The sequence below is a fragment of the Plasmodium yoelii genome (genome assembly GCF_900002385.2).
Source record: "Plasmodium yoelii strain 17X genome assembly, chromosome: 11".
NCBI lineage: Eukaryota > Apicomplexa > Aconoidasida > Haemosporida > Plasmodiidae > Plasmodium > Plasmodium yoelii.
In genome coordinates, this window is record NC_036183.2 from 1,419,312 (window position 1) to 1,437,302 (window position 17,991).

General features: G+C 22.8%; 3 protein-coding genes across 3 annotated transcripts; 1 reads left to right on the forward strand and 2 right to left on the reverse strand.

Annotated features, from left to right (window-relative positions):
- Window positions 1-1,205: 1,205 nt before the first annotated feature.
- On the forward strand, window positions 1,206-12,233 carry PY17X_1134600 (aurora-related kinase 3, putative; the record flags this gene model as incomplete). Its single annotated transcript, XM_725120.2, has 1 exon — window positions 1,206-12,233. One exon carries the CDS (start codon window positions 1,206-1,208, stop codon window positions 12,231-12,233), a length of 11,028 nt encoding a protein of 3,675 aa, XP_730213.2.
- A 1,349-nt stretch (window positions 12,234-13,582) lies between these two features.
- PY17X_1134700 (cdc2-related kinase 2) lies at window positions 13,583-15,135 on the reverse strand (the record flags this gene model as incomplete). The annotated part of the gene is made up of 5 exons (XM_022956573.1): window positions 13,583-13,702; window positions 13,833-14,136; window positions 14,318-14,477; window positions 14,600-14,743; window positions 14,997-15,135. The coding sequence occupies 5 exons, from the start codon at window positions 15,133-15,135 to the stop codon at window positions 13,583-13,585; spliced, it is 867 nt and encodes a 288-aa protein (XP_022812456.1).
- A 661-nt stretch (window positions 15,136-15,796) lies between these two features.
- Window positions 15,797-17,128, reverse strand: PY17X_1134800 (elongation factor 1-alpha, putative; the record flags this gene model as incomplete). The annotated part of the gene is made up of 1 exon (XM_725118.3): window positions 15,797-17,128. A coding segment is annotated over one exon (1,332 nt), but the record flags the coding sequence as incomplete, so codon positions are not given.
- Window positions 17,129-17,991: the final 863 nt, after the last annotated feature.

The window sequence follows — 17,991 nt, forward strand, 5'->3', positions numbered from 1 at the left end:
AATGACATAAAGATTTTGTAGAATAAATAGTATACTAGAAAAAGGATTGTTTTGTCTATTTTGCATGTTTTACAATGAATAATTTAAAAGTTTAAATTATTTATTATATATATTGTGTAAAAATAATGAGAAATATCATTTGTAATGTTATTTACAACTATGCGCAAAGCTAAAGTTATAACATTGAAGAAAAACAAAAATTAAAAACAAATAAAATATAAAAACTTAAATTCGATATTTATTTATAACTACATACTGTTATTTTACAAAAGGGAATATAAAAAAATAATAATATACCAATAAAATAACATCCGATTTTAATATCGTTATTTATAAATATTTATATATAATATGAACCCTTTTTTATGCTATATAAATCTAAAAATTTGTAGAACACTCTTTATGACATGTTATTATAAAAATTATTTATCAAATTTAACATAAAATTTGTTATACACATTCCTTTGTGAAAATAAAGGAATATAGAATGTTCATTTTATATATTTTTACTGTGTACCCATATATATTATATATACAAATACAAGTGCACGTTTTATTAAAAACAGTTGCTTCATCACAAATAGAACATTTATATAAAATATTGTGCTATATTTTATATAAATGATTTAACTATTTGTACATTTTTTACAAAAAAATAAAACTTTATATCTCCTCCGCTGTTTTTTTATATTTAAAACGTGCATTAAAAAAAAAAAAAAAATGTATGCACAAATATGACTACATTATACAATTTTATAGAAAAATATAAAATATATGTTTTTTATTTATATAAATAAATTCTACATACATTTGCATCATTTTTAATATTAAAAATTTAGCAATATGCATTATGCTAACCTTTTTATTATTAAATTAAATACTTTGTATTAACATTTTTGGTTGTATGTGTGTGTTTTTGTTTTAGTTGTAAAATGCCATTATTTTGTCTAATATGAATATTACTAGAAATAATTAGAAAATGTTTATTTAATTTTTTTTATTTGTATTTTGTGATTTGTTTTTTGTATTTTATGCCTTGATTTTTTTTTGTGTTTATTTTCTATTATGAGAAATGTAAATAACTTTATTTATTATCAAGTAATAAATTGTTTGATATTTTATTAACAAAATATACTACGTAACATATAAATATATTAAAAGTGTAAATAAACTATTATAAAGCCCTCAAAATGGATAACATATATATGAATGGCCGTAATATGCATAATTATTATTTGGATAAAATTCAAAAAAACGTTAATCAAATACAGAGGTCTAATAACATGAGCTTATTGAAAAATATGAATGAAAGAAATCATAATTTAAATAATAAAAAAATTATAAATTATATAGATATAAAAGGAACCAATCCAAACAATGCAACAAATGGATTTTTTAATGAATATACCTACAATCAAAATATAGATTCAGTATTAAATAGAGGAAAATATATCATATATAATAATGGTCATATAAAAGAAGACATCAATGCAAATTATGATTATAACAGTTATGTTAATAAATGTAAAAATTTTCCTAATAGAATAGCTTCTGAAAATAGCCATTATAATTATGACACAATAAGAACCGAGACAAATAATAATTTAAAGGATTTAAGAAATGATCAATATCCTTATAATAATTCTAAGATAGTACATGATCAAAATAAGGGGTTAATAATAAACAATCCATGTTATTCTAAAATAAAAGATTGTAATAAAATATATTTAGCTAATATTAATGAAAACAATCATATGTTTGAAAATTATCACAATGGACATATTCGCATGAATGCTAGTGTTTTATGCCCTAGCCATTTAAAAAATAATAGTATTAAACAAGCTCATAATCAAAATGAGGTGAAAAAAAATAATAATATGGAAATGGTATATGATGGCTATTATAATAATAGTGATCGGATTTATATGAACGACAATATATATAATAAAAATTTGGATTACAAAATTCATGGCGATTTCATTAATATAAAAAATAATATAAATGATAGTAAAGCTGCTCAATATATGCCTGTGTATTTGCCTCATAATGAAAAAATGAATAAAGAATATAAATATGATTTAAGAACAGGTGATTATTTGAATCAAAGTATAGACACAGGAATCTACAATAATAATAATGTGTGCAACAATGTAGAAAATATTAATCACATATCTAAAAACATTTCAAATTATGAAACAAATAAAAATAATTATTTTATACAAGAACCTTCCTATATAGAAAATGATTTGAGACACCATTTTGTGGAAGACAATTATAGTGGATCATTAATAAATATAAAAAATAATAATTGCAATAAATCAACTAATATAAAAAAACATAACATATATATTCCAAATAAAGAAAATGTACTATTAGATAATTCGGAAATAAATAATATCAATATAGAATATGTTAAGAAAAATAATGGGGATAATAATGCACCTTCTGTAACAAATTTATATCAGCCATTAGAAGAAACTCAAGAATGTAAAAATAAATTATATTCACATTTAATTTATAAATCAATCCCCAACTGTAACAATAGTAGTAACATCAATTTAAATGAATTTGTAGAACCAACTCAAATAGATGCAGATAAAAAAGAAAATTTTACAATCGAAAATAGTGTTGTTCCCCAAAATAATTTACACTATAATATTAAAAATAGTTTTACGAATAGCGAGACAAAGGATAATGTATTAGAAACTAATAATTTTTTTCTAAATTCATTTCAAAACGAAAGAGAAGTAGAGAAAGAAAAAAATATATTACCACAGGCTGCAGAAGATAAAATGTGTAAAATAAGTGAAAATGATAATAATACTCGTTGTAATTTTTTACCCACCAAAATTATAAATTGTATATCATTAAATAATTCGAAAACACAAATTCAAAATAATAAAATTATAGAAAATAACGTTCCTCGAAATATTGTAAATTGTGCGTTGAACAAAGATATCGCAATAAGTGAAAATGAATATGGAAATAATTTTAAAACACAAGTTAAAAACTTATTTAAAGATACACAATGTGAAACCAATTTGGATGAGAATTACGATGAACATTTAAAAAAGAAACAAGGATGCTCTTTGAATTTTTTAGAAAATACCTACTCTGAAGTACCTACAACTAAAAATGAAAATGATAAAGAACTAATAAAAGATAATAATAATAATGGAGGTGATTCGAAGGTACTTAATGAAATGCAAGTAAATGACTTTTTCCAAATAAAGAATGCTAATAATAAAAGCGAAGAAAATATTTTAGAATGCAATATTTTCAATATATTGTGCAATAATGTAAGAAAAAATTCAAAGTCAGAAAACTGTAATCATGTAAAGGATGTAGAAAATAACAAAGGAGTTAAAAAATCTGACGAAAAAAATAAAACGTCAGATGCATCAAGCATTGACAAAAATTCAGATGCAAATTTTCATTATGAGGATCATATTTACAAAGGATATAAATCACACCATATAATAGACAATAATATGGATATCGATGAAAAAAAAAGGCTAGAAAAAGAATTAGAATCATATTTTATAAAAGAAGGGTTTTTATATCCAGAAAATTCAAATTTAGAATATGACGATTTTATGAGTGAAAATAGTAGCATATATATTAATGGAGAATTACAATCTGATACATCTATGTATTCGGAGCATACCAAATCATTTAATACTGAATATACTAAAAGAGAAAACTGTGAAGCATCTTCAAGCAGTGTTGATATATTTGAAGATAATCGAATTAAAGAAGTTTTTGATGGCTTGACTACTAATAGGAGTTTAACAGGTTCCTTCTCAGCACAAACGGATATAAACATAATGAAAAATGATGAAAATAAAAATTTAAATAACTATTTAGAAAACGAAATAGATATTTCTTGCGTAGATAATACATCTAAATTTTCTAGTAATGAAAATACAATATGTAAAAAAGATGGTAATAGCAACATGATTTGTTCTAAGAATATCGAACAGGAAAAAATAGACAGTATAGAATATTTTTTTTCAAAAAATAAGAATTTATTATTTATTGATTTATTAAAATTGAATAGCGACAGAAAAAAGAATGCAGAAAAAAAATATGTTTCGTTTGAGGATAAATTAAAGGATAAATTGGAATTGTTAATGCATAGAAATTCCGAAAAAGAAAGAAATATTATAGACAAGATAATTTATTGTTTAGACCCATCTTATATAAATAATACAGTAAATGATAAAAAAAGATGGAAAGAAAAATTAAAATATATGCAAGAGAAGTTTCTTGAATCGATATTATGTGTTTCTTATCCTAACCATATGTGGAATGAAAATACATTTGAATTATATCTTAAATCATTAAATTTTAATTCTTTGTTGGATGATACATTTATAAAATATGAAAAAGATTTAAATATAGATTTATTTCAAAAAGAAGAAGAAATATTTTCGGATGCAGGAAATATCGGAGAAGGAGGTTTTGGAGTTGTAACAAAAATGCGATTTTTATCGTTTCCTCAATATTATGCAATAAAAAAAATATCAAAAGATCATATCATAAAATCACAAGCAGCTGGTCAAGCATATTTAGAAGCAAAATATCATTCTGTTTTAAGCCATGTAAATGTTATAAAAATGTATGGATGCATGCAAGATGATAATTATATATATCATGTTTTAGAGTATTGTCCAAAGGGAAGTATTTATTCTATATCTAAAAATTTCAAAAAAAGAATTATACCTGAAGAATTAGCATATAAATATTTTTGTAATGTAGTAAATGGATTATATTATTTAAATCAAATGGGAATATTTCATCGTGACATCAAAATGGAAAATGTTTTAGTAGATCATAAAGATAATGCTAAATTGTCTGATTTTGGATTATCTGCTATGATATTAGGGGAAAAAAGCCATTCATCCTTATGTGGAACACTTGTGTATTTTTCACCTGAAATAATTAGTGGTGAAGGATATGATTGGAGATCTGATATTTGGTCTTTGGGTATATTATTATATGAAATGCTAGTAGGTGATGTTCCATTTGATGGTACAAAAACTCAAATAGTTCAATCTATATATTCATGTAATTTAAATTTCCCAAGTTTTATTAATCCATTAGCAATAAATTTAATAAAAAAAGCTTTAGTAGTAGATGTAAATAAACGGATAAAATTATCAGAAATAGCATCAGATCCATGGATGCAAGAAATGTGGAAATTAACTTTTCAAAAAGGTTTAATAGAATCAAATAATATAATTAATGATGATTCATATAATTTCAATTTTATACACAACATAATAAAAACAGAATGTCTTATAAAAAAAAGTTTAAATGCTTCCTTAAATTTCCATATCGATTCATGTAGTAATAATAAATTGGAGAGTGTTTTCTCAAATGAAAAAATTGAAGCTCTTGATTCTTTAATTTTAGAAACCCAACAAAAAATAGCGGATTATTTAGATCTTGATGAATTCTATAATAATGAAGAAACTCTTTCAAGTTTCGAAAATTTCAGTACAACCAAATCAGAATATTTACAATCATATTCAAATGATCAAGTTATTCATACTGAGGATATAAAAAGTGATGAAATTGGGGATAATGAAAAGTTAGAAGAAAGTATAGAATCGAGTAAATTAGACAGTGAAAATGATTCTAATGCAACTCAAAAAAATATATATGATACTTCTATGGAATATATACAACAATTGCCAAATAAAAATAGTATGAATATCGAAAATAATATAAAAACTGACGAAAATATAAATATAGAAAATTGTGAGCAAATGAAAAATCAATTAGAAGTAACATCAGAAAATGATTCAATAGAATATGAAGCGACTGATTCAGTTAAAAATTTACCGACAAATGAAATAGATGGTATATATAAAAATGAGTTTAAAGATTCTCAAATAAATAATATTGATATAAGAAATATTTTATCAGAAGAGGAAAAAAGAAGTAGCTGTGAATATAAATATATTCGAATGAATGGTATGGATATGAAAGAAATGCTATCTCAAGAGGATAAGTCACAATGTAGTGATACAAATATGAACGAAATGAATAGCCACCTAAGTAATAGAGATGAAATAGAAAAAGAGCTTATTAGTGAAAATAATGAAATGAATGAAGATGATAACTGTGAAAATGCCAATATTAATGTAAATTCTAAACTGAACGGTAATAGTTATGAATCTATTTTATGTAATATTTTGTTTAAGTTAAAAAAAATAAATAAAAAGAAAGATAATTCAAATATAATGGAAGAAATTGATAAATTGAAATTGTCGCCTCAGGAAGATGAAAATGAAGGATATAAAAGTATCAGTAATACTATTAAGGCTCGATTAGATTTATCGAAACAAAAAATGTCAGACTATTTAGAAAGACAATGTAGTATTATCTCTGAAAATAAAAATGAAAACGAATTTTTGGATAAATCTGAAACACTCGAAAATTCTGGATTTGAAAATGATCATATATTATCTAATGAGAATAAAAATATAAGCAATGTGGAAAATATTGAAAAGGGTGAGGTACATAATAATTCTCCTATAGAAAAAGAAAACCAAATAAATTCGGAAGTTGATAAACTGTATATACCTATTTCTGTTATTAAAGGAAAAACTAAAGAAGAATCCGAAAATGAAAATAGCTCTTTCAAAATAAACTTAAAAATGAAAGAAACAAATATAGAGAAAGTGATTAGCCAAAGTGATATTTCAGAAAGTGATGATATAGAAGAATTTAATAGGTTGATAAAAAGAACCCAAAATATATTAAAGCGTAAAATGATAAGTGAACAAAAATCAGAAGATGATTTATATAATGATATAAAAGATACTACTATTAATCCTGATAATAATAAAAAAATAATTGATGATAGTTTATCAAAATTCATAAATGATCATGAAAATGATAAGAAATTAGAAGAAACATGTGCAGTAACATATACTGTTCCAAATTTAGGAAAAAAATCTATAAGCGATAAAAAAAAAAAAAAAGATTATTTTGATAATAATAAAAAAGACAAAATGACATTTAACAAAAAGGTAGAGAAAAATTTAGAAAAAAAATATAATGGGAAATATAATAAAAAAAATACCATTGATTATAAAAAAAAATATAATTATAAAGAAAATCGTAATGGATCTAAGTTATATATAAGTAGAAAAAATGTTGCAATTGAAGAAGAAACTCATAATGATTTGTTTAATTTAGATAAAGGTAGTCTTTACGATGAATACATAGAAAAAATAAATAAATTATATCTGAATTTAAAAAATAAAAAGCTTATTTATGATAATGAAAAGGATAAAAATAGTGAAAATTGTCACATTTTAACCAAAAATATAAGGGAAAGCTTGGACAATGAGATCGATAATGATTCAAATGAATTTAGCAAAGAAGACACAGAAAGATTGAGCTTGGATAACATAAACAGACAAAATATTAATGAAGTTAAAAAAAATAAATATGATAGCGATATTACTAAAGAAGAAAGTCTCATACTAACCAGTAATAATGATAGTTCAAAGGATATCAATATTTTAGATAAAGGAATGGATAATAATCGTTTTAAAGAAAAAAAAGTTAATTTTTGTAAAAAAAGTAGTATATTAAAAATAAAAAAAAATATAACCAATAACTTATGTGATAATAAATTAAATGATATTGAAAATAATAGAAAGGTAGAATCAAATAATAAATGTGCAGCATGTGAAAATAAAAAAGAGAGTTTATTTTTAAAATTGAAAAAAGAGGTTATAAATGGAAATATTAAAAGTTTGAAAACAAGATTAACACCTGATTTTATAGACCCTAAAATAAATAATAAAAAAAAAATTAATTCTAATAGTTCTGTACATCGATATAGTAGTGAACAAATTAACAAAAAAGTTAGTATCCACAGTGATAATAATAAAAAAAGTGTGTGTATTTCCGATAATAATACTCTTGATTATTCTATCTCTGATTATTCAAGTGATAGAAGTTTTTATAAAAAGAATAAAATGATGAGAATACCAAATAATTCTATAGAGAAAAAAAATATAAAATCAATGAAATTCGAGGATAAATATGAAGAGGATAAATATGGAAAGGATAAAGATATTGTAGATATGAACAAATTAGAACAATCTGAATATGATATAATTAATGTTAATAATAAATATAAAACAGAAAGTTCAACTGAAAATGTAAGAAACTTTTCAAAAAAAAAAACAAATTCGTTAGGTATCTTAAATTTTAATAATAAAGTAACTTTTATGGCAATGGAAAACGATAGTAATGTTTTAAATTCTTCAAATTACATGAATAATAATGATGTTGAACGAAATAACAACTCCTCAAATTTGAAAAAAATTGAAATGTCGGATGAAATATCAAAAATGAAACAAAACAAATTGAAATATTTATTGAATAAAGAAAAGACGGAAGAAGAAAGTATTATGAAACAAATAATATATGATGAAAAAAAAAAACAAAATTTGGGAAAAAACAGTATTAAAAAATTTAGCTCTTATGAACATGTGAAAAAAAATTATATTAATATAAGTTTATCTGAAATAATATCTAGTACAAAAAACAATATTAAAAATACTAGTGAAAGAAATATAAGCAATGAAAGAAACACAAATTTAGTAAAAAATGTGAAAGATGACTTAATCTATAAAAAAAAGTCTATTGTTAACAAAAAAGACGATGTTAATAATAAGAATAAAAGTAAAATAAATGATAACAAAAATGGTTATTCTACGTTAAACAAAATAGATGTATCAGTACAAAATTATATTAACAATGAGATGGATATTTCTAAAAAGGAAAAAATAATGAATGAAGAAAATGACAATGCTAATATAAAAGAGAAAAGTAAAGATAAAGAACAAATTGATTCATGCGTGCAAAATGATGAAGTTTTAAAAAAATATATTAAAAAAAATATTTTAAAAAAAATTACTAACAATAGTATTTCATTAATGAATAAGAATAAAGAGACATATGTAGAAGAAATGAAAAAAAATAAACAAAATGATTCACTAAAATATTTAAGGAATGTTGGAATAAAAAAGACAAGCAATGAAACACTAAAGAGATCAAACAGTTTCCAATTAAATTTAAAAAAAAATTATTCTTATGATGATATAAAAAATAAAAGTGTAATGAAAACATGTTCTATGGAGAGTCCTTTAAAAAAAACGGTCTCAAATGATATGATAGAAAACACAAAAAGAAACAGAAAAAATAATGATGATACACTATTAAACGATAAAAAAATATTTTCAACAACGAGTGAAGAATATGCAAAAGGAGAAGAAAATGATTGCTTATCTAATAATGAAATAAAAAAAAATGGAAATTCTTATCAAAGTAATAAAAATATTTTATTTGCAAATAATTTAAAGAATTCAAAAATAAAAGAATATTTAAAAAGTAAAATAGATCAAATCAAAAATAAAAAAGAATACAATCCATCATTTAATGGTATTGAAAAAAGTAAAGATAATGAAAGTAACATACTTAATAGTGTTAATATAAAAAAATCAAGTTCATATGTTAATAGGATAAATAAAAATTCTTACCAAAATAATAAAATAGACACACATTTAAAAAAAGGAAAAAGATCAGCAAGTGAAACATTCTTAAATAATTCTATTAATAATAATAAACAAAATAACGAATTAAAAATTAAAAGAACTATATCAACAAATGAACTATATAAAACCGGAAAAAAAGTTGTACAACAAACAAATGTAAATAATTCAAAAAAAAATAAAATAAAATATGGATTTTCAAGAAGTACAAGCGAAATTGTAAAATCTTTTAACAAAACATCACCACCAAGTTTTTCTTTATTACTTGACAATGACACTATAAGCGAAAAAAAAAACGGGCCTAGAGCAAATTCCATAAATAATCCTATTCCTAATAACAGAAATAATGATGATGATGATGTGGGTAAAACAGTCAAAAGAACCAATACTATAATACATAATAAATTTAAGGAAAAAAATAATGAACAGATGGAAAAAATAAGAACTCGAACATATACAAATATATATTCACACAAAAAAATAGACCTTTCTAATGTTAAAAGTAAAATAGATACAAATATTTTTAAAAAGCCTAAAAATGTATTAGCTCAAAATTCTGTAGAAGAAAATATCAAAGTCGATAATAAAGGATCAGATGAATGCAATACAAAAAAAGAGGAAATTGACACCCCCAAAAAAAATAATAATATACCTGAAAAGGCACATAGTAATATATTAAGTTATAATAAAAAAACATGTTCAAAACAGAATTCTTATAATAATATTCATATAAATGATAAATTAAAAAAACATAATTCTTTAAATAAAAATTTAGGCTCTATGAACAATATTAATTTGGGATTTAAAGGAAGACAATTTAATCAATTAGAAGTAAATGGCTCAGAAAATATGAACAATAGTTTTTCAAAAAAAAAAAATATTACCAATTTAGTTAATACAAAATATGATGATGACTTGCAAAAAAAATTCTTAAATTTGAATAATAATAATAATAATAATAATAATAAAAATGTGGAAATTGATACTAAATATGATAAATCGAAGGAAAATAATGAGATTCCTAAAATGTCTACACCTAAAATTAACGATATAGGCATGAATGCAAATTCCAGAAATAGTAAAAATGATGAAGGAAACAAAAACGAAGAATCGAATTATACAGACATAATTGTGAATTGCAACTTAATTAGTAGTTGTAAAAATAAACCACATAATGATAATAAAAAAGATGAAGTAATGAAAAGTGATAAAAAAAATAATATACTTAATTTTTTAAAAGTTAATTATAATAATTGTTTATTTGAAGTGAAAAGAGAAAAAGAATCTATAAATAAAAATGTTGTAGAACGAGAAAATATATGTGATAAAAAAGAAACATCAAATGTAAAAAAAAAATGTATCAATAATTTTTCATTCAATAATTTAAACTGTTTTATGACTAGTTCTGAAATAGAAAAAGAAGATAATGTTTGCGAAGATAATCAACCAAATAACAATATAGAAAGAGATGTAGTAATAAGAAGAGATATTTCTAAAAATAGAAATTACACATATAATGGGTTATTTAATAGTGATAAAAAGATTAATATGTCTGATGATAAAAAAAAAAAATATTCACAAAAATCAGCTTCCAGTACATTGAGAGCTTATGAAAGATATAAACATGATGTAAATAGATTAATAAAAGGAAAAATGTATATTGATGTTTATACAGACAAGGATAAAAATAATATTACTAAAGATAGCAGTAATAATGAAATTTGTAAAAACTCAGATCAACTAGAAAACGAAAAACATTCAAAGTATAATAATAACAATAATGAGTTTTCTCCTAGTCAAATTTTATTATCATGTTCATCTTTTAAATCTTTTTATACAGATGAAACAATTCAAAAGCATGAAAATGATACTATCAGTAATAAAAGTAAAGAAATTATTATAAACGATATGAACGATATAAAAAAAGAAAATACCATAGAAAACATCGATGAAAATAATAATGATTTAATTGAGTCTTTTAAAAAAGGAACATTATTATTAAAATTTAAGAATTTAAAAAAAAGTGCATCAAATATTGTTTTAAATAATTCCTTAGTGAAATCATTTAGTATGCACAATCAAAGAAATATTTTTCCCAAAATTTGTTCTACTAGTAGAAATGAAACAACTGAAAGTATTTTCAACACAAATGATAACAAAACTGAAAAAAAAAAATTGCACATTATAAACGTTGAAACACAAAAAAACGGAAGTGTATTAAATAGAGAAAAATTACCATTTAAATCTTCTAATAATAGGAAAAATGATGTAAAAAAAAATAATAATATACTTATAGGAAATAAAGAAACAATTTCATGTAATAAGACATTAGGCTCTTTATTATTTAATACATGTTCTAGTGAAAACAAGATTGATTTTTCTAAATGTAAAGAGAAAGCATCTAATCATGGCGATATAATTAGCTGTATGTTTCAAAATACACAAAAACCATGTATCCAAGGTAAAACCAGAAGTGGTAGTAGTGTGTCCAGTATTTCATTGCGAAATAAAGTTAATTTAGATAAAAAAAAATCATTTACAAATACTGCAAAAATAGTAGATGTGATTATCAAAAAAAAAGAGAATAGAAATAATGATAAAATTAGTAATAAGGTGGACATAGGAAATACAAAGATTGCTATAGAATGAATTTCATAAAAAATATATTTTTTTTTTTTCTGAAATATGATGATTTATTTATGTTAAAACTCAATAAACTAAACCATGATAAGCGACAAGTTTAAATTTTATTTTTGTATATACATTCACAAACCATATACAGTTTTTTCTCATAATAACAATTTTAAATCCTAAATGGAAGTAATTATTTGGAAGCATACGTATATATGTTTAACTTCCATTTATGGTCAAGTTCAAACTATTCCTATGTATTACATACGTATAGATTTATATTGTGTGCATACTTGTTTTTGTTTGAAATTAAAATTGTTAAATGATAATAGCTAATATAATACAACACATTTTTCGTTTGGATTTTTAATGAAATATTTTATTTTTTTGTTATTTTTTTTTTGAGTACCGTTTTATTAAACATGTTTTGTTTATTATGAAAATATGAAAAAAAAAACGTAAAAATATATTATAATAAATCAAATAACTTTTACATTTTTCTATAAAATATTTATTCTGTAAATAATACATATAAAACATAGAAATTAAAAAAGAAAGAACAAATATAAAATGATGAAATTAGCATAATATAAAGAAAACAATGTTGTCTTTTTTTTATATTAAAACTATTTTGGTATTCTTGGGTTTTGTAAAGTGGTGTATAATTACCTTTCTTAATTGTAAATTTTTTAAATAAATAATGATAATAAGGAAATATATGCACATGATGAATTTAACCATTGTATATATTTTATTAATGCATGTATCGTACAAAAAATATAATATATAGATATATATGTCTAGCCTAATATTATTTAAGTCATATTATCCTTCTTTAATATAAAGATAATATATCTTTTCATATTTTTATCTTTATAAAATATTATTATATTTTGTTGTGTATATGCATACCTGCCTACGAACAAGTCTATGTGATATTATTGTTACATTCAATCCTCAAAAGAGCAAACATCATATACCCATAATTTTTATTTAAGATCAAGAATAAAGAATGTTATATAATCAAAGTGTTTTTAAATTGTAAAATATTATGAACATAAATATATGATTAATCAATAATCGATGTATTTTTTTTTAATCCTGTAAAGATATATTAATAATAAAAAAATTGCAATAGCAAAGTTAAAATAATTTGATATATATATTCTAATTAGTTTTAAAAACAATAAATTTTGTATTTTTAATAATGATGGGTTTATATGATGAAATATAAAATGATTAATTTGTGTATATGTAATATATAAAAATAAACGGGTTTAATTTATTTTTATTAAAAAAAATATAATAAAAAGTAGCTACAAATGTTATTGCATACAAAATCTACATTAAACAACGGAATAAGACTATTAATTAGTTTCTTTAAAATAAGGATGCTCTATCGCTTGCTTCGCAGTAATTCTTTGGTTGGGATCCAGTTTGAGCATTTTTGAGAGTAAATCAATTCCAGTATCATCTAATCCCTTTATCTAAGGATAATATATGTAATGTGTAAACAAATTGTATATGTATATATTTGCATAGATATTATATGTAGACAATTGATTCAATAATCAAATATTATAATACACAAAATATAACTATACAAAAAAAAATTACAAATGTTTCCCATGGCAAAGGCTCATAAACTGGAAAATTAGGATCATATTTCGGGAGTTTAAAAACATCAGGCCAATTTTGAGAATTTGGAGTTCCTAATATTTTGAATATTCTCATAAGTTGATCTGTTTCAGATACCCCTGGAAACAATGGCCTACCATTTACCATCTCAGCAAATATGCATCCAACACTCCATATATCAATTGGAGTTGAATATTTCTTTGACCCCATTAAAATATCTGGGGCTCTATACCATAATGTTACAACTTCATGAGTATACCTTCGAGCAGGTATTCCAAAGGCTCTGTATTTTTAATATTGAAAAAATATTAATATATGTATTTTTGAATATCATATGAATTGGAGATATATTTTCTCATTAATTATAAGTCTCATCTTCTTATAAATATATTACATATATTTGTGTCAGTAGAAATATCTTTGGTGATGGGTTTAGTTTTTAAAATAGGAAATTTAATGATTACCTTGCAAGCCCAAAATCAGCAATTTTTAATTCACCTTCTCTATTTATTAATAAATTTTGTGGTTTCAAATCACGATGTAACACTCGATGTTCATGACAATATGCAATGCCATTTAGAAGTTGCAATAAAAACGATTTTGCTGTAACTGATTCTAGTCCTCCTTTAAAAGGTATAAAAAGGAATTATATATATTATTTTATAAATAAATGCAATAATATGCACATATTCAATGCATTTATAAAAAAGTAAACATTTAAAAAGGTTTTTATTATTAATTTTTACCATCACAAACATCTATAAGTTTCTTGAGATCTTGGTCTAGATGCTCAAAGACCAATATTAGTCTTTTTTTAGCATGTATGACATCATACAACTTAACTATATTTGAGTGCCTTAACTCTTTTAAAATACTAATTTCTCTAATGGCTACACATAATGAAAGGCGGAAATATTTAAATTAAATATATAATACAGACCCACATGTATATATTTATTATAATAGAATATAAAGAACGACATACTAATTTATTTTATACACACTAATCCAACATTTTTATTATAAATAATTCACATATGCATAACATACTATTGTGTATGTAATATATGTGTACATATAATAAATCATTTTCTACAGTATTAAATTGAAATTATATATTAAAAATTATTATATCATTCTAACCAGTTGATGGAATTCCTTCATCTTCCTTTTCTAATCTTATTTTTTTTAATGCAAATGACTCCCCATCACTGTTTTGCGCTTTGTACACTACACCATATGTACCTTCTCCAATTTTTTCCAAACCATGGTATTTTTCCATTTTTTATTTATAAGTAAAAATCACAAATATTGTGCTTTTACCTATGTAAATTTTCTTATTACCTTATCATTACAATGAATAAAAAATAAAACAAATATATTAGTAAAGATATTATAACTAGCGAAAATTGTCTTGTATATTAATATTCAATGTATAAAAAAAAAAAAAAAAAAAAAAAACTTTTTATAAGCTATATTTATTTCTATAAAATTTAATAAATACAATTTATGCACAATGCTCATGAAAATATTGTCGCATTGCTTATATTTGTTTATATGTTTTTCTTTCTATACATTATTTTTGTTATTTAAAAATAAATAAATTTGATAATTAAATTTTTAACCATTATTACTAGCTATAATAAAAAAAAATAATAATAATGAAGCTATTAATATTAAAATTAATTTATAGTTCATAAGAATACTTTACAATTAACGTGCGTTTCTTTATATATATATTAATGTGTTTAATAGGTATATATATTCACATATGTTTGCATTATTTATTATAATAACTACAAAAATATATAAAATATACTTAATTCAACATTTTAATTGTTGAAAAAAAATAAAAAGTTTATGTATAAAATATGATATATAAAAAAAAACTTTTAATGCACGTAATATAATAAAAGTGTAAAAACCATTATATAATTAAGCTTTTATTTTTTTGCTGGTGCTTTAGCTGAGACAGCTCCGGGTTCTTTCTTTTCAACAGATTTAATAATACCGACGGCAATGGTTTGTCTCATATCTCTAATAGCAAATCTTCCTAATGGTGGGTACTCAGTGAAAGTTTCAACAACCATAGGTTTCTTTGGCTCTAAAGTAACTAAAGCTGAATCTCCTGATTTGATAGCTTTTGGGTTTTCTTCAACAACTTTTCCTGAACGTTTATCGATTTTAGAGTCGATATTTAAAAATTTACAAGAAATGTGGGATGTGTGACAATCTAAAACTGGGGTATAACCGTTTTTGATTTCACCAGGGTGATTTAAGATAATAACTTGTGCTGTAAATTTAGAGCATCCCTTAGCTGGTTCATTCTTGGTATCTGAAGCAACGTATCCTCTTTTAATTTCTTTAACTGATACGTTTTTAACGTTAAATCCAATGTTATCTCCTGGTCTGGCTTCTTCTAATACTTCTTTGTGCATTTCAACAGATTTACATTCCGAAACAACAGCGGATGGAGCGAAGTTTAATACCATACCAGCTTTTAAAATACCAGTTTCAACACGACCTACAGGGACAGTACCGATACCACCGATTTTGTATACACCTTGTAATGGAATTCTTAATGGTTTGTCATATGGTCTTTTGGGTGGTTCCATAGTATCCAAAGCTTCAATAAGGGTTCTTCCCTTATACCATGGGGTTTTATCTGATTTTTCAATTAAGTTATCACCTTCAAAACCGGATATTGGGATAAAGTCAACTTTATCGGCTTGATATCCTACCTTCTTTAAGTAATCCTTAACTTCCTTCTTGATTTCTTCATAACGATCTTCTGAATATTTAACTGTATCCATCTTGTTAACACCAACAACAATTTGTTTAACTCCTAAAGTAAAGGCTAACAAAGCATGTTCTTTGGTTTGACCTTCCTTGGAGAAAGCACCTTCAAAACCACCAACTTCAGCTGGAACAACTAATAATGCAACATCAGCTTGAGAGGTACCAGTAATCATATTTTTAATAAAATCTTTGTGACCTGGTGCATCAATAACTGTGAAGAAATATCTTGGGGTTTCAAATTTCCATAAAGCGATATCAATAGTAATACCTCTTTCTCTTTCGGCCTTAAGTTTATCTAAAACCCATGCATATTTGAAACTACCCTTTCCCATTTCAGCTGATTCCTTTTCGAACTTTTCAATAGTTCTTCTATCAATACCTCCTAATTTGTAAATAATGTGACCAGTAGTTGTGGATTTACCACTATCGACATGCCCGATGACGACTAAGTTAATGTGAGTTTTTTCCTTTCCCATTTTTACAAAATTTTAATTTAATTATAAACAAATATATGTTTTTATATATTTATACACAAAGTATATATATTTTATAAAATATTAAAATAAATTTAAATGTTGAAGGCGAATGAAAAAAATTACGTTTTTTGTTTCACAACAATTATATTTATTTTTTTAATTTATATATTATTTTATATTAAAATTATAAAATAAAAAAAATATTACATATATTAATTATATTATTATATGAGGATTTTTTTATAACATAGAAATATAAATAATTACGACTAGTTAATAAAGGGCACTTTAATTTTTATGCATAAGTAGCTTATATTTAGTGCATATTTATTTTTTACAAATTTTTATATATTTTTTGGTTTACATGGTGTTTTACGTTTATATGTATAACGTTATATGCATAGTATTTTTTTAAAAATTTAATGGTATTTCAGTGGATGAAAATATTACTGGTGCTTTGAGGGGTGAGCATTTAAAGCACAATATCATGGATATTACAAAAAATACTTAAAGTACGGATATTAAATTGTAAACTTAAGCATAAAGAGCTCGAAAAGAATTAAGCTTAACTCATCTACAAACATCAAATTAAATGTTTTATGCAGTACCTTTTTTTTAAATAATCCATTTTATTTTTTTATACTCCGAGGATTTTACACCTGCAATGACATTGTATAAATATTGATATATATTTTATCTCCTACATTATATGCATTTTATAATATTTTTATTTATTTTAATAATTTATACACATAAGTACATATGTATAGAGTTGAAAAAAAAAAAATATATACGTGTATTTCTAAAAATTTAAATGAAATAAATATTATGTTATTATAACGAATACAATAAACATTTTCTCC